Here is a 23,788-nt window from a genome sequence, read left to right on the forward strand (position 1 = left end):
AGAAACCAACTGAGTGGTGAAACGAGGCCCAAGGACCGGACACTCAATTTTGTTTTTGTTGTTGTTTTTTCTTTCATAAAAATAAACGTTGAGTTGGAACCAGTGCTATGTGTGTTTGTGACTCTGTACTACCATAAGTGTGCATTTGCTCCTCATCCCCGGGTTGCAGAATAGTGTGGATTAAAAATGTACATCTCTGTTGTTTTCATTCCTGCCCTGGCACAGCTTTCTGTGGATTCTGAGACATTGTTGGACTGGTCCCATTATACATGGCCTTGTTGTCTGGGACAGTCCAATCGGGGGTTGGTGCTGTCCGTGGTGCTGAACTGAATGCAGGTGCTGTAAGATGGTGCGTCGGGACGTGGCTGCAGATCAGTACAGCTCATGAGAACGTATAACCCGACCGCAGAACATAAGACAAACAGGTTATTCCCATTTTGTTTATTATCCCCCGCCGTAGCCGATTGGCCCCGAAGGGGGATCTTGAAACAGTCTCCATACGTCCGTACGTCCGTCCGTCCGAACGTTTCTACCTATATCTCGGCAACCCCTGGGCCCACAGTGACCAAACTTCACATGTGGATACATCTCAGAGGGGGAAGGGATACTATGGTGACCTTGACCTAATTTGCATATTAAGTAGGTCACAGGGTCACGAAGCGCTTAAAAACACATTTTGGGCTCTGGAGGCCTAGGTTTTTGAGCTAGGGCTCTGAAATTTTATACACACGTGATACACACTCCAGGGATAACCTCCAGTACACCAAGTGACCTGACCTTGACCTTGAAGATTGGTAGGGTCTGAAGTTTGCTCGTCATGGTTGCACAATACATGTATTTTCATATAAACATTTCTCCTCATTTCTCAGCAGTTCCTGGGCCCACAGTCACCAAACTTCACACATGGACACTCCACCTGGGGAGAAGGGGCACCATGGTGACCATGACCTAATTTGCATATCAGGTCACAGGGTCACTAAGTGCATAAAAACACCTTTTGGGCTCTGGAGACGTATTTTGACATAGCTTATGAAGAAGACCTCTCAGATTCTACATAATGATCTACTAGGACCCATGGAACACCCTCTAGTGTACCAAGTGTGCTGCCTTAGAGCTGGCTTTGTGAGAAAATATAAAGCCCTCCGGCGGGGGATTCGCCCAGCAACGGCCTTCTTGTTCAACATTGAAAAAGCCAAGTAATTGAACCGCCATTCACCTTGCCTTCATGTCATTGGATGAAAGTCTTGCACAGACTATAATTACCCTCATCCAAGAAAACTGCAGACAGTTTTTATTTCACCCACTCAGAAAAGTGTGTGTGTGTGCGTGTGCGTGTGTGTGATATAAGTTGCAATATATTTGGAGGAGGAGGAGGTAGAGGAGGTTCAGTTCACACAATGATGGTTCTGCGTCACATGCAGAGGAACCCTGGTTCGATGCTGGACCCTCTCAGCTCTTCACACTGAACCACCGACACTCAGCAGATCTTCTTGTGGTTCCTCTGTCGCTCACTGCTGGATGAAGCTCTGCTATCCTCAGTGGACCTTCAGGACACACAGCGTCCTCTCTGCTGTCCTCAGTGGACCTTCAGGACACACAGCGTCCTCTCTGCTCTCAGTACCTGCAGAGAGAAGACAGGTCAGAGGACATGAGGACAGTCTCTGAGGAGCAGCCAGGACTTCAGTCCTGTCCACAGCAGCAGCTCAGAGCTCATGAAGGACCACCACTGTCAGACCAACACAACCAGCCTGTGGCTCCTCTGATTGGCTGACTGTGTCCTCTGCTGTCCAATCCTGAAGCTGCTCAGCGTTGTCCTCTCACAACCTCACTGAGACGTCCAAACACTGGATCTTTGTTCTCACACTAACTGTGTTTAGTAGAAACCTGCTGGAAGCAGCAGGGACTCACTCCAACATCTACTGACCTGAGAGTCTGTAGGCTGCAGTCTGGACTCTCCTGAAGACCAACCAGCTGCTTCACATCTGGATCCTGAAGGTTGTTGGAACCCAGGTCGAGCTTCTTCAGGAGGGAGGGGTTGGACTTCAGAGCTGAGGCCACAGAAGAACAGCTGATCTTTGACAACCTGCAGTTAAACAACCTGAATAAAGAGAGAAAGAAGTGAGATTAGAGGACAAAGTGTGATGTTGAAGTCATTGAGAGTGAAGAAGGTTCAGACTGGAAGAGTTTAGAAAAGTAAAGTCCAAACAGCTGAAGGACCAGGAGGAGAAGAGTCTCATCAACATGCTGCAGAGCATCTCTACAGAACATCTGGATCAGGACACACACACACACAAACACACACACACACACAGTGTTGTGATTGGTCAGACTGAAGACAAAGGGGGCGGGGTTAATGCTGTGCACCTGCAGGCCACAGAGAGGAGAGTTGGAGGATTAACATGGTTCTATTGGTGCCTGAATTCTGAGTGAGCAATGAGAAACTTTGAGTGCAGGACTAATGACAAATCTATTGTGTGCTCAGTTCCTCTCTGCTCTTGTTCAGATTCTTCCTCTGTGCAGTCAGACAGAAGCTCTCTCTCTCTCTCTCTCTCTCTCTCTCTCTCTCTCTCTCTCTCTCTCTCTCTCTCTCTCTCTCTCTCTCTCTCTCTCTCTCTCTCTCTCTCTCTCTCTCTCTCTCTCTCTCTCTCTCTCTCTCTCTCTCTCTCTCTCTCTCTCTCTCTCTCTCTCCTTTTCTACTTTTGATTTTCTGTGGATTTATGTTTTCTCTTCAGGACCTTGACACTAACCTCTGTGTGTGTGTTGAATTAATAGTTAAATTAATTACAATTACCAGAATTAACAGTAAAGGTTGAAGGATTTTGGAGTTCTTGACACAGAAGAGGTCGACATTTCATTCTCCTTTGTGCTCATTAATAAAACAGCAAGTATGATTCCAAAAATTATATTTATTAACAATGAAAACAAATAAAACACAGATTCTAACTACCTGTATACAGCTGTGTGTGTGTGTGTGTGTGTGTGTGTGTGTGTGTGTGTGTGTGTGTGTGTGTGTGTGTGTGTGTGTGTGTGTGTGAGTGAGTGAGTGAGTGAGTGAGTGAGTGAGTGAGTGAGTGAGTGAGTGAGTGAGTGAGTGAGTGAGTGAGTGAGTGAGTGAGTGAGTGAGTGAGTGAGTGAGTGAGTGAGTGAGTGAGTGAGTGAGTGAGTGAGTGTGTGTGAGTGAGTGAGTTTATCATAAAGGCAAAAGAGTTTTGGTTTTACATTTATTATTAATTTCTAGGATTTCTTCTTACTAATGATACGTCTCTGTGTGGTTATCGTTACACTCTTTAATATATCCATGTGTGTTTAATGGGATTGTTCTTGTTTTCTTATATTTCACTGTATTTATTTTCCTCATTTATTTTAAAAAATTATCTTTATTTGCAACTTCTTGAGTTTTTTGTTTTATCGATTCTCTGTATCTTGTATTTTTCTTTTTGTCAGAATTTATTTAATTCTTCTTTGATCAATTGATCTTTTTATTGTGTTTTTTCATTAATAGTTAAACATTTCTTACTAATTCTCCATTTCTTACAGATTTATTGACATTGTTGTCTAAATATTCTGATTCCCAGTTACTTATCATAAATGCTGCGTTTCCACTAGTTCCTACTCAGCCTTACTCGCCTTGCCTCTACTCGACTCAGCCTCGGTTGTTTTCAATTACAATCGTACGACTGAGGCGTGGGCGGAGTCATCAGAGCTTTCTCCGTCATGCACAAGTAATCACCCTGATGTGATGCTTCACTGTCCGGTGTTTCAGTTCCACTGGTGCCCCAGTTAACTGGTGACTTCTGCCACAAGCCGTTAGCAGCAGCTGATGTTAAAATTAGACCAGGAGATGCTGGGATACTTTCAACTTGAATAGAAATGTGGTGAAACATCGTTCACCAGGACAGCTGCAGATTGTGGTCAGGCTGAGAAGGTTTAAAAAATGGCGGGTGAATGAGAAGCCTGCCGTCGTCACATTATCTACTGGTCTGAGCTCAGCTGGACCCTCATTATCTACGGTCTACCAGGAAAGTACCTGGTACTGGTACCGGGACGAACGTAGTGGACAAGCATGAAAAGTGAGTGGAGTCAAGTGGAGTGAGGCTGAGTAGGGTAGAAGCACCTTCACCTATTGAAGGTGCTTCTACCCTACTCAGCCTTACTCACCTTCACCTATTGAAGGTGCTGCTACCCTACTCAGCCTTACTCACCTTCACCTATTGAAGGTGCTGCTACCCTACTCAGCCTTACTCACCTTCACCTATTGAAGGTGCTGCTACCCTACTCAGCCTTACTCACCTTCACCTATTGAAGGTGCTGCTACCCTACTCAGCCTTACTCACCTTCACCTATTGAAGGTGCTGCTACCCTACTCAGCCTTACTCACCTTCACCTATTGAAGGTGCTGCTACCCTACTCAGCCTTACTCACCTTCACCTATTGAAGGTGCTGCTACCCTACTCAGCCTTACTCACCTTCACCTATTGAAGGTGCTGCTACCCTACTCAGCCTTACTCACCTTCACCTATTGAAGGTGCTGCTACCCTACTCAGCCTTACTCACCTTCACCTATTGAAGGTGCTGCTACCCTACTCAGCCTTACTCACCTTCACCTATTGAAGGTGCTGCTACCCTACTCAGCCTTACTCACCTTCACCTATTGAAGGTGCTGCTACCCTACTCAGCCTTACTCACCTTCACCTATTGAAGGTGCTGCTACCCTACTCAGCCTTACTCACCTTCACCTATTGAAGGTGCTGCTACCCTACTCAGCCTTACTCACCTTCACCTATTGAAGGTGCTGCTACCCTACTCAGCCTTACTCACCTTCACCTATTGAAGGTGCTGCTACCCTACTCAGCCTTACTCACCTTCACCTATTGAAGGTGCTGCTACCCTACTCAGCCTTACTCACCTTCACCTATTGAAGGTGCTGCTACCCTACTCAGCCTTACTCACCTTCACCTATTGAAGGTGCTGCTACCCTACTCAGCCTTACTCACCTTCACCTATTGAAGGTGCTGCTCTGGTGAGGACAGGGAACTTGTTCAGAACACATTCAGGGGACAGTCATCAGGTCCAATCAGCACTTTTTCCTTTGGACACGTCGATCCATGTATTTGATATCCACAGTCCAACAGTTGATTCCTGTCATCAGTTACTCATCTCAATACTGAGTTCCTCCTACTGCCACGCTTCAGAACCTGTCTGCTCCCCTGTCCTGCACCTGCATCGATTACCTGGAGGCTTCATGGCCTCCACCTTGCCCTCGCTCCACCTCGTCCTGCACAGCAAAATCACCACTGTTACATTTCAGTGTTGAGCCATATTAAAGTGTTGACGCTCTGGTGACGGTTTTAGTAGAAACACCTCTATGCTGGACTTTAAACTTAAAGTGTTACATTGCAGAGTTAAAAGCATTTAACTCTATGAGTGTTAGTTTGAACATCTGGGCATTCAAGTGGAGTTTTGAAGGGAGCCATTTTCCCTACCATCCCCTTGCCTCATCTGCCACTGAGGGTGGGGGGGGGGGGGGGGGTGCCCCACACCCAGAGCCCAGACCAACCAACTCTTCACCTGGGGTGACTCCTGACAGTCCTGGTCGCTCAGTTCGGCAGCAGCCAGGCTGTGTGGCCATCACGGAGCCGATCGCTGCAGTGCATCATGGGACATGGGAGTTATTGTTGATTGTGCTTCTATGTTATTATTTTGGAGTTATATTGGGTTTGTAGTGTGTGTGTGGTTGTGTTGTGTTTTTCTTCCTTAATGTGTGTCATTAATGAATTCCTCTAGTTTAGTTTGGTTCATTAGTTGTGCCTGAACAACCAAGTGCCCCGTTGAATGTCTGCTGTACCAACCTGCCTTCAATGGAGGAACGTGAGCTATTGTGCTCACTCTGGCTTATTTATGTTGTTGCTCTATGCTGACATGTTGATGAAAATACATTGTCCTAATCAAAAAAAAAAAAAAAGAGCGGAGAGGGTCGTCCTGCCATGGTGTTCCTGTTGATTTGTGCATGTCAAAATAAAAGCCTCTGCTGTTCAGTTGGCATAAAGGTAAAGCTCTACCTGGAGTGTTTCTCAATGTGGGTCCAGTGTTGGGCTGACAAAATCCTCTCTTTGAAATGTGTTCGTTTCAGAGGGCCTTGCACACTGTCTCAGTGTTATGATGACCCCTGGTCAAGTGGAGGATTTACACCATGAAGTGTGACTCAACCAGTTGGGCAGTGTTGATCAGTCGCTCCATCAGTATCTAGTGAGTCAACACTTTACACTGATTTACTGGGTTTTCATCAACACTGATGTTAAAAGTTAACACTGGGAGAGTTTGCTTGTAACACTAAAATTGGAAATGTCAACACTAAATTATATTATTTCAACAATAACAGACCTGCAGAGATGTTGAACTCTTTTTTTCTTTTTCAATCAATCAATGAAAGATTCATTCAATCAAACGGGCGACCGTGGCTCAGGTGGTAGAGTGGTCGTCTTTCGGAGTGAGAGGTCGGAGGTTCGATCCCAGTCTACACCGGTCTATGTGTCGAAGAGTCCTTGGGCAAGACACTGAACCCTAAATTGCTCCCAGTGGTCGACTAGCGCCTTGCATGGCAGCTCTGTCCCATTGGTGTGTGAATGTGAGCGTGAATGGGTGAATGACTGATATGTAAAGCGCTTTGGGACTGCACTCAGTGTGGTTAGAAGGCGCTAGATAAATCTAGACCATTTACCATTTATTTGTCCGCGACGGGAATAATTAAAAGGTCAAATAGTGCAAATATATAAATAGATAAATAGTGCAACAGACGACAAGTGCATCACGGGGTAAATAAATAGTAGTAATAGTAAAATGTGATAATAAAAGCGTGAGTCAGATATAAATAGAACAGAGAATGAAGGTCAAAGGTTAAATATGGGCAGGCAGTGATCAGAACTGAGTTTTTAGAAAAACAGTTGTCCTTTTTATTTTGAGACGGTGGAGGAAAGTAACTAAAAAGTGACTTGTAATCTAACTGAGTTACTATTACAATCACTTAAAGGTAATCAGTAAAGTAACTACATTACTTTTTAAAGGAGTGGTGTGGCAGTCGTGTCGTGTGAGAGTCTGAGGCAGAACTCTGTGACATGGAGCATCACAAACACAGTGAGTGGAGGAAGTAAGGCTGCTGCTCTACACCTGGACTTACCCTGGAAACTTGACTTGTTGTTTCACTTCCTGATTAATAGAGGAGAAACTATCTAGAGGCTGCAGTGTTCTACTGACATGCTCTACTGATGTTCTAGAGATGTGAGCAGGAGAACAGAGAGTGGTGGATATTAATGATCAATGATGTCAGAACCTGAGATCTTCCAGTTTACAGTGAGGACTCTCCAGGCCAGCACACAGCTGCTTCACTCCTGAATCCTGCAGGTCGTTGAAACTCAGGTCCAGATGTGTCAGACTGGAGGACTGAGCTCCACAGCTTCTCTCTGACAGACCACAGCTTCTCAACCTGAAGAAGAACCAACAATGAGAACCAGTTCAATGTTTGTCATGGACTCAGTTCTACATCTTGGTTCCTGAACCACGTACACAGCTTTGTTGGAGACTTTGACCACTGGCAGCAGCTTCAGAAGAGCCTCCTCTGAAGCACAGTATTTCCTCAGGTTAAACTCCTTCAGATCTTCTTCTGATAACAGTAAGATGAAGACCAGAGCTGACCACTGAGCAGGAGACAGTCCATCAGTGGACAGACATCCTGATCTCAGGGACTGTTGGATCTCCTCCACCAGAGAACCATCGTTCAGTTCATTCAGACAGTGGAACAAATTGATGCTTCTCTCTGTAGACACACTCTCACTCAGCTTCTCCTTGATGTACTGGACTGTTTCCTGATTGGTCTGTGAGCTACTTCCTGTCTGTGTCAGCAGACCTCGGAGGAGACTCTGATTGGTCTGCAGTGAAAGACCCAGGAGGAAGCGGAGGAACAAGTCCAGGTGTCCATTTGGACTCTTCAAGGCCTCGTCCACTGCTCTCTGATGGAGATGCTGGAGATTAACTTTCTTCTTCAACCCTTTTGACCACCGGGAGGTTTGTTGTTTCTTCTCCAGCAGGTTGATTCCAGACTTGATGAAGGTCTGATGGACATGAAGAGCAGCCAGAAACTCCTGAAGGCTCAGATGGATGAAGCAGAAGACCTTGTCCTGGCACAGGCCTTGCTCCTCCCTAAAGACCTGTGTGAACATTCCTGAGTACACTGAGGCTGCTCTGAGATCGATGCCACACTCTGTCAGGTCGGGTTCATAGAAGATCAGGTTTCCTTTCTGCAGCTCCTCAAAAGCCAGTTTTCCCAGAGACTCCATCATCTCCCTGCTCTCTGGACTCCAGTGTGGATCTGTGGCAGCTCCTCCATCATACTTGACCTTCTTGACTTTGGCCTGGACCACCAGGTGGTGGATGTACATCTGGGTAATGGTCTTGGGCAGCTCTCCTCCCTCTCTGCTCTTCAACACCTCCTCCAGAACTGTAGCAGTGATCCAGCAGAAGACTGGGATGTGGCACATGATGTGGAGGCTTCGTGAGGTCTTGATGTGGGAGATGATCCTGCTGGCCTGCTGCTCCTCTCTGAACCTCCTCCTGAAGTACTCCTCCTTCTGTGGCTCGGTGAACCCTCGCACCTCCGTCACCATGTCGACACAGTCAGGAGGGATGTGATTGGCTGCTGCAGGCCGTGTGGTGATCCAGAGGCGAGCAGAGGGAAGCAGTTTCCCCCTGATGAGGTTTGTCAGCAGCACATCCACTGAGGTGGACTCTGTCACATCAGTCAGGGTCTCAGTGTGCTGGAAGTCCAGAGGGAGGCGACACTCATCCAGACCGTCAAAGATGAAGACCACCTGGAGGTCTTCAAAGCTGCAGAGTCCTGCTTCTTTGGTTTGAGTGAAGAAGTGATGAACAAGTCCCACCAAGCTGAACTTCCTGTCCTTCAGCACATTCAGCTCTCTGAAGGTGAATGGGAATGTGAAGTGGACGTCCTGGTTGCTTTGGTCTTCAGCCCAGTCCACAGTGAACTTGTGTGTCAGGACTGTTTTCCCAATGCCAGCCACTCCCTTTGTCAGCACTGTTCTGATTGGTGGAGATCTTCCAGGTGAGGCTTTAAAGAGGTCTCCTGGTCTGATGCTAGTTTCTGCTCTGTCTGCTCTCCTGGATGCTGCTTCAATCTGTCTGACCTCATGTTCCTCATTGACCTCTGCAGTCCCCCCCCTCTGTGATGTGGAGCTCTGTGTAGATCTGCTTCAGGAGGGTGGACTCTCCTGCTTTAGAGACCCCCTCAAACACCACCTGGAACCTCTTCTTCAGGGCACATTTCACCTTCTGTTGGCAGACTCCAGTAGCAGTTCCTGAAAAGAAGAAACCATGAATGAGTTGAGTGTGTTTGACATTGAATGTGAAGATGACAGTGTGTTAGTGGAGATGTTTCTCCTCCATCAGCTCCATCAGCTCCTCAGTGGAGACCAAACAGCCTCTGGTCTGATGCACATGTTTGCATCACATGAACAGCAGAGTTCAGGAACTCTCTTTGTGTCTCCTCGTCTCTGCTTTTGGACTCTGCTGCTTGTTTTGGACTTCCTGCCTGTTTCACACTTTCTGTGTCTGACCTGGAAATGACCTCTGTTCTCTGGACGGACTCTGTTTCTGACTGCTTTCTGCTCCAGCTGAGAACATTTCAGGTTTCATCTCCATCCTGTGAAATGAGATCAAATCCTCTTACTGCTCCACAGACGCTGAGCCAGCTCCTCCTGCTTCATCCTCCTCAGGAAGTCCAGTGTGATCCTCAGAAATGACTCTCTGCTGCTCCTCTGCTCTTCATCCTCATCCTCCCTCTCACTCCCTGAGCATGCTGGGTAATCTGGACTCAGGAGCTTCTGCATCTTCTTCAGCTCCTTCTTCACCATGTTGTCCTCCAGCAGCTGGAACAGAGAAACATGTGGAGTTGACTTTGAGCTGAAACTGAAGCCAGATTGAGATGTGAGTTTAAATCCAGTGCAGAGAGCAGGATGGACAACATGTGAAGCCAAATCACACTTCATGTGGGATCCAGCAGGAACAGCTTCAAGCATCAGTGAAGACTGGAAGCTGGATGAAGGTTGGACTGTTTCACTTTGGACCTGAATGGATCTAATAAGCTGAGTGTCTGTTTCATGTTTCAGCTGGAAGTCACAACAGCTTCTTCTGTCTCATGATGTGACAGTAAAGTGTTGAATGGACACTTGTTCTCACCATAAATATGGAGTCCAGATGTGTTTGCTGCTGAGGTGCGGAGCCACCACGGAAAACCTGGGAGCTCTGCTGGCTCACGCTGCAGAAACATGTTGACATGTTAGTTAAAGCTGCTGTGTGGTGTGATGATGAATCCTGACACAAACACTGATTCTCAGCCCTCATCAGCACTTCCTGCTGCACATTTAAAGTTACTCTACCTGAAAACATCTTTATATATTTCAACTGTTTTTTATTGATTTTGCATCCATTATATACGTCACACACAGCACATTGCACATTATAGACATTTATGTGGCCATAACAGAACACAGGCATCCAGCATAGGGCGTATAAGAACGTAGTGCAATGTGCTTAATGGGGGACAATTCCCCCTTAACAAAACAAGAAACCAAAAAAATAAAGAAACGAATATAAATGAAACAAAAATAAATAAAATAAAATTCAAAGTAGATTACAAAATACAACTGAGAAGGAAAGGGGGGGGCTACAAGAGGGCCTCAGTCAGTCACATTTGCACTTGGCAGGTTATTAAAGTAATCCAGGAAGGGCTGCCATGTTTCCTGGTACTTTTTTGCAGAGCCCTGACTACGATATCGTAACTCCTCTAATTTGAAATGCGCTATTACCTATCTGACCCACCGAGCATGCGAGGGTGGCGAACGGTCCTTCCACTTGAGAAGAATGAGTCGACGGGCCAGGAGAGAGGCAAAGGCAAGAGAGTTTGATTGACAGCTTGAAAGGGACCTCCCCCTGGGAGCCAAGCCAAATATAGCTGTGACAGGGTCAGCTTGCATCTTGCGCGAATACATAAAAGAGAGAGTATCAAACACAGAGGACCAGAATGGGGCAATGGATCGGCAGGTGAAAAACCAATGGGAGAGGGTGGTAGGGGCCAAATGACACCTCTGGCAGGTGGGGTCGGTACTCGGATACAGCTTTGCAAGCCTGCTTCTACAAAGATGCAGCCTATGGAACACCTTGAATTGAAGTACCCCATGTCTTACACATAAGGAGGATTTATGTATTCTCTCAATAGAGGACTGCCAGGTCTCATCAGACAGTTTCAACCCCAATTCCTTCTCCCAAGAGTCCCTAAGATGCTTAAGGGGTGGACTAGAGATGCCCTGGATTATGTTATACAATCTAGAGACACATCCCCCCAGAAAGGGGTTAAGGTCAAGACAGTCCTCCAGCCACCCCCTTGGCGGGGCCGACGGAAAGGGGGGACATGCTTCCGGACAAAGTCACGAGCCTGTAAATACCTGAAATAGTGAGTCCTAGGCACGCCATATCCTCCAACCAGATCCTCAAAAGATAGAAAAACCCCCTTCTCAAAGAGATCAGCCACACTCTTCAGGCCCTTAGAGAACCAAAGTTGAAAAGCCGAGTCGAGTAAAGCAGGTTTAAAAATTGGGTTACGAACTATAGGAGTAACCGGAATCATCTGAGTTAGTCCAAAATGTAGCCGAAACTGCGACCAAATCCTAAGAGAGCTACTAACCACTGGGTTGTTAGAGTGATATTTTTTACTAAGCGGCAGGGGAGCGCACAATAAGGAGGCCGGATCCATCAGTTTACAAGAGAACACTTCCATGCTGGACCAGATCGGACCCGACCCCTCCCTAAAGTGGGACACCCAAAAAACTAGTTTGTGAAGATTCGCAGCCCAGTAGTAGTGCAGGAAATTGGGGAGTGAAAGACCTCCCTCTGATTTACATTTCTCCAAAAACGTCTTGCGAAGACGCGGGAGTTTCTTGTCCCAGATAAATGTAGAGACGTGCTTGTCTAGCTCTTTAAAGAAGGATTTTGGAAGAAATATAGGAATCTGCTGAAAGTAATATAACAACCTTGGCAGCACAACCATTTTCACAGCATTTACTCTCCCAGCCAGAGATATGGGAAGAGACGCCCAGCGTTTTAGGTCCTCTTTAACCCTTTCAAGTGCCGGTTGAAAATTCTCCTTAGACAGGTCCCTGAATTTCCGTGTCACATGCACCCCCAGGTATGTAAACGAGTCAGAAACCACTTTAAAAGGAATATCAGTGTAGGAAAGTTCAGACGCATGGGAATTGATTGGGAACAGTAGGCTTTTGGTGAGGTTAATTTTGTAACCAGATGCCGACCCAAACAGGGCGATAACATCAAGTGCGGTCGGGATTGACCTGAGAGGGTCCGCACAAAACAGCAGCAAATCATCCGCATACAGGGCCAGTTTGTGCGTATGACCTCCCCTCACAATACCAGCAAAGTCGGACCGGGCTCTAAGGGCAACGGCCAGAGGCTCTATTGCTAAGTTGAATAGGAGAGGTGATAATGGGCAGCCCTGACGCGTGCCCCTCCGGAGGGAAAAATACCCTGAGACAACATTGTTAGTGCGAACCGCAGCTTGAGGTGCAGAATACAAAAGCTTTATCCAGGATACAAAGCCTGGACTGAACCCAAATCGTTCAAGCGCTGTAAACAAGTACTCAAATTCAATGCGATCGAACGCTTTATGCGCATCAAGTGAGATAAGGACGCAGTGGTGCTAGGACGAGAGTTTACTATATTGTAGAGGCGTCTGAGGTTACCAAAAGACTGCCTACCCTTCATAAACCCAGTCTGGTCCGGGTGAATAACCTTATGTAAAACTGTCTCCAAACGCAACGCTATTGTTATGATTTGGTTTGTGTGCTGTCCCCCTCCCCCCTTTTTGTGTTCTTTTTGCAGCAGAGCAGTGTGGCAGGGGGTGTGGCTGACTCCTCCTGGTGCTGCAGACTAGACACCTGCACTTCGTTACCTAATCAACCACAGTATGAAGGCCTGGATGTCTCAGCACCACACTGCCAGATAATTCCGTCCTGTTCGGTAGTGTTACAGAGCTTCTTGTTTTGGAAGCACTTTGTGTTTTACTTACCGGGATAATGCTTACATGCAGTTTCCTCATCTGCCCAGATTCTCCTGGAGTCTCGTTCCTGGTGACCTGCTCCTCGTCGGCCAGCTCCCTGCCTCCACTGCCTGCCACCCTCAGTTTGTGAAATAAACTGTACAACTTGCCTCCTGCTCCTGTCTCTGCTTTGGGGTTCTTTAGTTAAACACAACAGAATTATCTGGCCACCATGAACCCCGCAGAGATAGAGAAGATCAAGCAGGTCCTCGCTGAGACTGAAAGATTCCAACGAGCTGTTGTTTCACAAGGAGTGCTTGTCGGACAGCAGGGCGTCGCCCTTCAGGAAGTTATGTCCACTCTACAGGAACTCACTACGGGAATGCATCAGCTCGGTGGTCGTCTGAACGAAGTTGCTGCTCAACTTTCCTCGCTTCAACCTCTCAACCAGGCGCAATCTCCAGATCCTGACCAAGCGGCGGATTCAAATCTCCAGATCCCAGCTCCCACCGGTCCCTTGACATCTCAGCCTCGTGAGCCTTTCATACCCACACCTAGCAGGTACTCAGGAGAGATAGGGATGTGTAAGCAGTTCCTACATCAATGCCAGTTAGTGTTTGATCAGCAGCCACTCACCTACTCCTCTGATAGGTCTAGAGTAGCTTTTGTAATGAGTCTACTTTCTGGGAAGGCATCCGCTTGGGCGGTAGCATTATCTAACAGTGACTCTCCAGTTTGTTACACACTCAAGTCATTTACATCTGAAATGCAAAGAGTGTTTGACCAGCCACTGCAGGGTAAGGAGGCTAGTAGTCGTTTGCTCTCTTTGCATCAGGGCTCTGGTTCAGTTTCGGCTTATTCCATTGACTTCCGCATTTTAGCTACAGAGTGTGGATGGGAGGATAAGGCACTACAAGGCATTTTTTTCCGCGGTCTTAGTGAGGAGGTGAAGGACGAGCTGGCGGCCAGAGATGAGACCGCTAACCTAGAGGACTTAATTTCGCTTGCTATTAGACTGGATAACCGCCTTCGTGAGAGACACAGGGATAGAAGGGTCAGGTCCAGACACTCTGTCCCTACCTTCCAGTCCAGGACCCCTCACCCGCTGGAACTACCAGCCCCTCCTACCCAAGGGTACGCTAACACCACAGAGGAGCCCATGCAGCTCGGGAGAATGGGACTCACCCAGGAGGAGCGTCAGCGCCGTTTTCGGGAAGGACTCTGCTTCTATTGTGGCCAGGCCGGCCACATCCTGCTCAACTGTTCCGCTCGGCCAAAAGACCAGGCTCATCAGCCTCGGGAGGGGCGCTGGTGAGCCACACTCCAATGGATCCCTCCGCCAAGCGCATTCAACTCAGGGGTACTGTGTCTTTCAACACCATGTCTCTCACAGTTCAAGCTTTAGTGGACTCTGGTGCAGATGAGAACTTCATAGACTCTGAATTTGTCTCCCAGGCCAACGTTCCTACTGAACCTCTCTCGGAGGCCAAGACTGTATACGCTCTCGATGGAAGAGTGCTAGCCAGTGTAACTCACCGTACAGTCCCAGTGTCCCTGTTGGTTTCCGGTAACCATTGTGAGTTAATATCTCTCTACATAGTACCCTCTCCGTCAGCTCCACTTATATTGGGCCTTCCCTGGCTTAAACTCCATAACCCACACATAGACTGGTCCACCCAATCCATTGTTAATTGGAGCTTGTTCTGCCACTCCCATTGCTTACATGCGGCTGTTCCACCCACTAGTTTCCACACGCCTTCTACTCCTAAGCCCATTGACCTGTCAGTAGTTCCGTCTATGTATCATGACCTCAAGGAGGTTTTCTCTAAGGACCGAGCGTCATCTCTGCCTCCTCACAGACCTTATGACTGTCAAATAGATCTGATACCTGGTGCTCCATTACCTACTAGTAAGTTGTATAATCTCTCCAAACCAGAAAGGGAGTCAATGGAGACTTATATTACTGAGAGTTTGGCTGCAGGACTTATTCGCCCATCCTCTTCTCCTGTAGGAGCAGGTTTCTTTTTTGTGGATAAGAAAGACAAGTCCCTACGACCATGCATAGACTATAGGGGCCTAAACAACATAACTGTTAAGAACAAGTACCCCCTTCCACTCATTGATTCCGCCTTCAACTCCCTTAATCAGGCCACAGTATTCACCAAGCTGGATCTTCGGAATGCTTATCATTTGATCAGAATCAAGGAGGGGGATGAGTGGAAAACGGCATTCATCACCCCCCTTGGACATTTTGAATATTCAGTCATGCCGTTTGGATTAACAAATGCACCTGCTGTCTTTCAGTGCCTTATTAATGATGTTTTGCGTGACATGCTGAACAGATTTGTGTTTGTTTATATTGATGACATTTTGATTTTTTCAAGTAACCTTAAGGAGCATGTTCAGCATGTCAGATTGGTTTTGCAGCGACTCCTTGAAAATAGACTTTTTGTGAAAGCTGAGAAATGCGATTTTCATGTGTCCTCTGTCAGTTTTCTTGGATTTGTGGTGGAGAAGGGGCAAATCAAGACAGACCCAGCCAAGGTGACAGCGGTGAATGAGTGGCCCACACCTACGACCAGAAAACAACTCCAAAGATTTCTGGGCTTTGCGAACTTTTACAGACGGTTTATACGCAACTATAGTAGAGTTGCGTCTCCTCTCACCAAGCTTACCTCTGTTAAGGCACCTTTTTCCTGGTCTCCCGAAGCGGATGCCGCTTTTGTAAGGTTAAAGCACCTGTTTTGTTCTGCTCCGGTTTTTTGTCATGCTGATCCTTCTGCTCAGTTTGTGGTGGAGGTAGATGCCTCGGAGTCTGGAGTTGGTGCTGTTCTCTCTCAGCGGTCAGGCACCGATCAGAAGATGCACCCCTGTGCCTTTTTCTCTCGGCAACTCACTCCAGCAGAGAGGAACTATGATGTGGGCAATCGTGAGCTTTTGGCCGTCGTCATGGCTCTCAAGGAGTGGAGACACTGGCTGGAGGGGGCTTCTCAACCTTTCCTGGTATGGTCTGATCATAAAAACTTGTCCCACCTTCGCTCTGCCCGCAGGCTGAATTCCCGCCAGGCTCGGTGGGCCCTCTTCCTGGGCCGCTTTAACTTCACACTCACCTACCGTCCGGGGTCCAGAAATGTGAAGCCCGATGCCTTGTCACGCCTGTTCACTCCTGCCATCTCTGCAGATCCACCAGAGGACACCATCCTACCCTCCTCATGCATAGTCGGAGCTGCCACTTGGGAAGTGGAAAAGACAGTTCAGGAGGCGCAGGGAGACCTTCCCACCCCTGCTGAGTGTCCACCAGGGCTTCTGTTTGTGCCACCTACTGCCCGGCCTGCGGTGCTTCAGTGGGGACACGGCTCCAAGGTCGCATGCCATCCCGGTATCCACCGCACCCTGACCCTGCTTCAACAACGTTTTTGGTGGCAATCTATGACAGCCGACACACGGGAATTTGTCTCAGCCTGTTCCGTCTGTGCCCGCAACAAGGCATCTCATCGTCCCCCTGCTGGTTTACTGCGGCCACTTCCCATACCTCATCGCCCTTGGTCCCACATAGCAGTTGATTTTGTGACCGGCCTTCCCCCGTCAGAAGGTAACTCCGTTGTTTTAACAATTGTTGATCGTTTTTCCAAGTCAGCCCACTTTGTTCCTCTTCCCAAGCTCCCGTCTGCCTTTGAGACAGCTAATCTCATGGTTGAGCATGTGTTCAGGCTCCATGGACTCCCTCAGGACATAGTTTCGGACAGGGGTCCCCAGTTCGTTTCACGAGTATGGCGTGCCTTTTGCCGTGCCATCGGAGCCACTGTGAGCTTATCTTCAGGCTATCACCCACAAACCAATGGCCAGACTGAGTGGGCCAACCAAGATCTGGAGGCTGCCTTACGTTGTGTCACGGCCAGCCACCCTGCCTCTTGGTCCGTTCATCTCCCCTGGATCGAATACTCGCACAATACCCAGATCTCCTCGGCCACAGGTATGTCTCCATTCATGGCGTCTAACGGCTATCAGCCTCCACTCTTCCCAACACAGGAGAGGGCTGTGTCAGTGCCTTCCATTCAGGGACACCTGCGGAGGGCTCGACGCGTGTGGAGGGAGGCCCGGGCTGCTCTTTTGCGAACGAGGGCTCGTAACCAGATGCTGGCGGATCGGCGCCGCGTCCCAGCTCCTGACTACAGCCCTGGTCAGAGAGTCTGGTTGTCCACACGTGACATTCCTCTGCGGTGCGAGTCCAGAAAGCTATCTCCCAGATTCATTGGGCCGTTTGAGATTGAGCGCGTCCCACGGTCGTCCATTTGAAATTGCCTTCCTCTTTGAACATTCATCCTTCTTTCCATGTCTCCCTCCTGAAGCCTGTCTCCTCCAGTGATCTTTGCCCTCCGGCCGAGCCCCCTCCACCCCCCCGGGTTGTCGATGACCACCCGGCCTTTTCTGTTCGCCGCCTGTTGGATGTCCGGCGTCGGGGTCGCGGGCTGCAATTCTTGGTGGACTGGGAGGGGTATGGGCCCGAGGAGCGCTCGTGGGTTCCACGCTCTTTCATTTTGGACCCTGATCTCATTAGGGATTTTTATGTTCTTCACCCGGATAGACCTGGTGGGTCGCCAGGTGGCGCCCTTTGAGGGGAGGGTACTGTTATGATTTGGTTTGTGTGCTGTCCCCCTCCCCCCTTTTTGTGTTCTTTTTGCAGCAGAGCAGTGTGTGGCAGGGGGTGTGGCTGACTCCTCCTGGTGCTGCAGACTAGACACCTGCACTTCGTTACCTAATCAACCACAGTATGAAGGCCTGGATGTCTCAGCACCACACTGCCAGATAATTCCGTCCTGTTCGGTAGTGTTACAGAGCTTCTTGTTTTGGAAGCCCTTTGTGTTTTACTTACCGGGATAATGCTTACATGCAGTTTCCTCATCTGTCCAGGTTCTCCTGGAGTCTCGTTCCTGGTGACCTGCTCCTCGTCGGCCAGCTCCCTGCCTCCACTGCCTGCCACCCTCAGTTTGTGAAATAAACTGTACAACTTGCCTCCTGCTCCTGTCTCTGCTTTGGGGTTCTTTAGTTAAACACAACAGGTATAGCTTTAGAGAGTATTTTATTATCGCAGCACAGCAGACTCACCGGTCTGTAAGAGTCACATCTCGTCGGGTCCTTTCCCTTCTTAAGAAGGAGAGATATAATCACTTGTCATATTCTGTCTGCAGAGACATGCGTTCTTTATACAGGTTGGCAGTCGGCATAGATGAATGTCTTCTGTCAACGTCGCCGATTAAGTCCATTAGCTCTGTCATACGTTTTGTCCTCCACCTGTTCGTGCTGATAGTATAGGAAATAATTTGGCCGCAGAGATACGCCTTCATAGCTTCCCACATAGTGCCCACGCTTGTCTCTGGTCGTCAATTAGTTTCCAGAAAAATATCAATGTGACTGGAAATAAAGGCAATAAAATCATCGTCCGATAATAAGCGCGGGTTAAGCCGCCACGTTCTCTGTGGGCGCATGTGACCAGGAAAACAGAGCTGCAACACCACTGGGCTGTGATCCGAAACCACGATATTCCCGTGTTCAGTAGAATGGAGAAGAGAAATCAGCTTTTTGTCTAACAGGAAGTAGTCTATCCTTGAATATGACTGTTGGGCCGCAGAAAAAAAGGAAAATTGTTTACCGTGGGATTTTTAAAGCGCCAGGGATCAGGGTTACCCTCGGCAAAGGAGTTAACCACACGGGCCGAGTTAGACAGAGGTCTAGCTGACACCGCAGAGCGATCCAAGCTGGGGTGGAGGACACAGTTAAAATCTGCCCCTAGGATGAGACAGTGTCAATCCAGATCTGGAAGTAGGGCAAACACATTACTAAAGAAAACTGAGTTATCCCAGTTAGGGGCATAAATATTAGCCAATACGACTGGTAGGTTATACAGTGAGTGCTTGACAATAACATATCGACCATTTTTGTCTGCAATGACGGTGGACTCTACAAACTGCACATGTCTCTGGATTAGAATGGCTGTCCCCCTATGCTTGGTCTGTAATTTAGAGTGAAAAACTTGGGAAAACCCACCTCGCCGAAGTCTAGAGTGGTCCGCTAAGCTGAGATGCGTTTCCTGTAAATAGACGATGTCTGATTTCAATTTACATAAAGTGGAGAAAACCTTTCTACGTTTTACCGGGTGGTTGAGACCCCTGACGTTCCAGCTCACAAAGGCGGTTGCAGCTCTAGCTGTACTCTGCATCCCTGTTGCCTGTGACAGTATAGGTCAGACATTCCAAGAGCCCTGCATGTAGATAGGGAGGGAGAGGGAGGGAGAGGGAGGGAAGGGGAACTAGAAACAAACCAGAAATAAACCATCCAAAACAAGAGTTTAAACATTAAACAAAAACATACATGACAGAAACTCAAAATACACTGCAGCACAAAAAACATTATGGAAAAAACATTCCAAACAGCATTCAAAAAAACACGCCGGTCCCTCCCCAAATGAGAGACTGCACCCCGCCCCCGACAACACTTACACACTACAACAAACAGCTTACCTCGCGAGACTGAGACTGAGACTCGCCGGTGCCCTTTAACATAATCCACTATCCTAATTATTATCAAGAACATTAGCTAACCTCCAAAAATAAAAAGCCATATTCAATGTTATTAAAACCAAACACCCAAAGTAAAGAAAAGTGAGCATCCGCCGCTTCGTTTAAGCGGACAAGGAACATGAGTAATATAGAACCAAAGCATGCCTGCCAACCCACCTCGTGTGTGGGAGGCGGCTATTGTGCTAAATAGTAGCGGCTCATTAGCCAGCTAAATAGGCCGTAGTACACGTTAGCGCCAACATCGTCAGGCAGTCTCATGATTATGTGCCGAGTAAATCACATCACAGTGGGCCACACTGTAACCTCATCTCTTAAGATATATACCCACCTTATAGATACAAAAAAGAAAACGTACATTTACTCGGTCGAAACATTTAGCCGCTAACTCAAGCTAGCATAAACATAAGCACGCAGGATATAGCCTATTAGCTGGCCCACCGAATACCTCAGGTTGTTTCATGGAACCCCCGCAGTGGTCTTCTTCACGAAGTCTTTGGCCTCGTTCGGATCCGAGAAGCTGTGTCGCACACCGTCAGCGGTTGTAATTCTAAGGACCGCGGGGTACCATAGTCCGTATTTGACCCCTTCACAGTTCTTAAGCATGTTTTTCACATCCCTGAAAGCCGTTCTCCGCTTCACAATGGCCTGCGTGTAGTCGGGGAAAATCCTGATATTGTCCCCTTGCGGTGTCACCAGTTCGCCAGATGTAGCTGCATTGCGGAGAATAGCCTCCTTCTCCCGATTATAGTGACATCTCACCACAAAGGTGTGGGGTGGCTGGTCCTCCTGGGGCCGCTCACGGAGAACACGGTGGGATCGATCAAGCAGGGGGGGCGACTCCAGACCTAGCGTCTGCTGAAGCAGCTTAGCCATGAAGTCAGATGGATTCTTCCCCATCTCCCGTTTCTCCTTTATCCCGGTGATCCGCAGATTACGTCTCCTCGACCTCGCCTCTCGGTCCTCGTTCTTGTCGGATATAGTTTTCATCTCCCTCTTTAGCAGTTGCATATCATGCTCCAGATTAGTGATCCTGTCAGTGTTCATTAGCGGCTACATGCGGGTCCCCACTCGGTGCTCGAGGGCCTTAATACGGCCACCAACTTGTTCAATAGATGTCTTCAATTCGTCTCTCAGCTGGCCAATTTCCCTTGAATGTGTGTCGGCGTTACCGTCGATCTTCTTCACCAGGTCGTCCCTCAGCGAGTGGATGGCCTGCAGGATTACAGAGTCTCCGTCTCCCGCTGTACTAGCCGGAGGGAGCTCCGCCTCACTGTCTTTAGCCGAGCAGCTAGCTTTAGCCTTCGGGTCCGTGGTAGGGGCACCTTTTCTCCGATGGGTAGACATCATTTCTTAGCGGCAGATAGACGGTTGAATAAAGAACGGTCAGAACTACACAAATAAACAATAGGGTGTTGATAGGAGGTTGCTAATAAAACAGAATTCACGGCATCAGCGAGGAGCTCAAAAACGTGCGTCTTCACATGGCTCCGCTCAAACCGGAAGTCCTGAAAACATCTTTAAACTCTACTTCTCATAAAACATCCCTTCTGCAGAGAGAATCAACCAAAAAACACCAAAACAAGACCATCAACACTCATTTGCACTCTTTTCCAACCTGCAGTTTCCCAAATCGATCACACCAACGTTGATGTTTACAAACAAACCAGCATTTGTGTCCATGAAACTGAGTTTATGTTTCCTAACTGATGTCATCTGGGGAAATCTGCCTCATGGGTTTCTGGGATATCAAAGATGATGTCGCAGAAGCTCCAGCAAAATGATCAACATTGGACTGATTCAGCCCAAAATAAAAGGACAGACTTTCTCAGAGAAAGAGAATTCAAGCCAGGAGAAAATTCTTAAATGTTGTGAAACTGATGGATAATCAGCAAGCGGTCGACAAACTGGTAAGTTCTTTGAAATGTATATACTGGAATTATTGTTTGTGTGAGTTTCATGATGAATTATATCCAGAAATATATTTACAACATATGTGAGATGAACATCAACAACTGAAACTGGATATTTTTCCATGTGGATTCTGGTCGAGGAACTTTAAAGTTGAAGTTCATTCAGTTGAACTCTTTGACATCCACCCATCCCCCTCTCCTTTGGTGTTCCTCAGGGCTCTGTACTTGGTCCCACCTTCTTCATTGTCCATCTCCTCCACGTGTCCATATCTCTGATAAATACATCATGAAGTTTCTTTGCTATGTAGATAACACTCAGCTCTAGGTTTCAAAGAGTTTCTTACTTTGTGTCTGAAGGTCCAGGTTCACTGAAGTGTGGTGGATGATCTTTGGACCAGTCACTCTTCATAGACAACCTGCTGGATACTGAAGACCCTGCTGTGTGTCTGAGCTTCTGACCTCTACACACACACACACACACACACACACACACACACACACACACACACACACACACACACACACACACACACACACACACACACACACACACACACACACACACACACACACACACACGCAGAATCAAAATGTTCTGTTAGATCAACAGATCACACATGATTTTTTCATTTTATTTCCTGTTTTCAACAAAATAACTTTAATGGGTTCTTTTTTTATGGAAAAGTTTTCCGGATTTAAACACAGAAATATGTTTTCTAAAATAACTTCAAAAACCTTGATGCAGTTTCCAATCTACCATGTGTTTCAAAGTTCCTGGAAAAGTAGTAGCATCTGAACTTGAATGACTTTTCCCACAATAATGTGTCTGAACAGTTCCAGTCTGGTTTCCCTCAATGAAGCTCAGAAACACAAACTCTTATCAGAATCACCATCAACCACCTGACTGCAGCTAACTCTAGACCAGGGGTCGGCAACCTTTAATGCTCAAAGAGCCATTTGGTCCCGTTTCCCACTGAACACAACACCCAGAGAGCCACACACATTTTATTTTGACAGTCCCCCAGGCAGACCATGCCAGGACGACACTACACATCAGTCTTTTATTTTGACAGTCCCCTGTAATTCACTAGAATGTTCCGTCACTCTCAAGTCTGTAATGAACCTCCTGGAACTGTCGGCGCTCCGCAGCGCAGCGGTTTTACTGTGAAAGGTACAGGAAGCTCCCAGCTTCAGACACCAGTTGAGCTGCTGTCATGACCTGCAGCCGCAATTCTACCTTCTTCATCCTTTATTGTTGTAATGACGTTACATCGCTGCGTCGTTCACGACCCTACATTTTACCACTCTTTGTAGTGGGACTGAGCTCTGGGTGGCTTTGCCTCCTTACGTCCCTCTCTGGGTGGCCTTGCCTCCTTACGTCCCTCTCTGGGTGGCCTTGCCTCCTTACGTCCCTCTCTGGGTGGCCTTGCCTCCTTACGTCCCTCTCTGGGTGGCTTTGCCTCCTTACGTCCCTCTCTGGGTGGCCTTGCCTCCTTACGTCCCTCTCTGGGTGGCTTTGCCTCCTTACGTCCCTCTCTGGGTGGCTTTGCCTCCTTATGTCCCTCTCTGGGTGGCTTTGCCTCCTTACGTCCCTCCGGGATGAACTGCAGTGGTACAGAGGCTCAAAGAGCCACAGTGGAGGACCAAAGAGGCGCCTCTTTGGTCCTCCACTGTGGCTCTATGGTCCTCCACTGTGGCTCTTTGGTCCTCCACTGTGGCTCTATGGTCCTCCACTGTGGCTCTTTGGTCCTCCACTGTGGCTCTATGGTCCTCCACTGTGGCTCTTTGGTCCTCCACTGTGGCTCTTTGGTCCTCCACAGTGCATCTTTGGTCCTCCACTGCAGCTCTTTGGTCCTCCACTGTGGCTCTTTGGTCCTCCACTGTGGCTCTTTGGTCCTCCACTGTGGCTCTTTGGTCCTCCACTGCGGCTCTTTGGTCCTCCACTGTGGCTCTTTGGTCCTCCACTGTGGCTCTTTGGTCTTCCACTGCGGCTCTTTGGTCCTCCACTGTGGCTCTTTGGTCCTCCACTGCAGCTCTTTGGTCCTCCACTGTGGCTCCTTGGTCCTCCACTGTGGCTCTTTGGTCCCTCCACTGTGGCTCTTTGGTCCTTCACTGCGGCTCTTTGGTCCTCCACTGTGGCTCTTTGGTCCTTCACTGCGGCTCTTTGGTCCTCCACTGAGGCTCTT

At 48.0% G+C, this 23,788-nt stretch overlaps 1 protein-coding gene across 1 annotated transcript; it reads right to left on the reverse strand.

The window, feature by feature from the left end:
* Positions 1-665: 665 nt before the first annotated feature.
* On the reverse strand, positions 666-18,893 carry LOC308136363 (NLR family CARD domain-containing protein 3-like). The gene is given in 8 exon segments (XM_080504689.1): positions 666-1,621; positions 1,925-2,098; positions 7,328-7,480; positions 7,561-9,213; positions 9,215-9,365; positions 9,737-9,935; positions 10,246-10,324; positions 18,765-18,893. Coding segments are annotated over 7 exon segments (2,340 nt in total). The 5' UTR covers positions 10,249-10,324; positions 18,765-18,893; the 3' UTR covers positions 666-1,614.
* Between the last annotated feature and the right edge of the window lie 4,895 nt (positions 18,894-23,788).

This window comes from Blennius ocellaris, assembly GCF_963422515.1.
Source record: "Blennius ocellaris genome assembly, chromosome: 11".
In the NCBI taxonomy this organism is placed as follows: Eukaryota; Metazoa; Chordata; class Actinopteri; order Blenniiformes; family Blenniidae; genus Blennius; species Blennius ocellaris.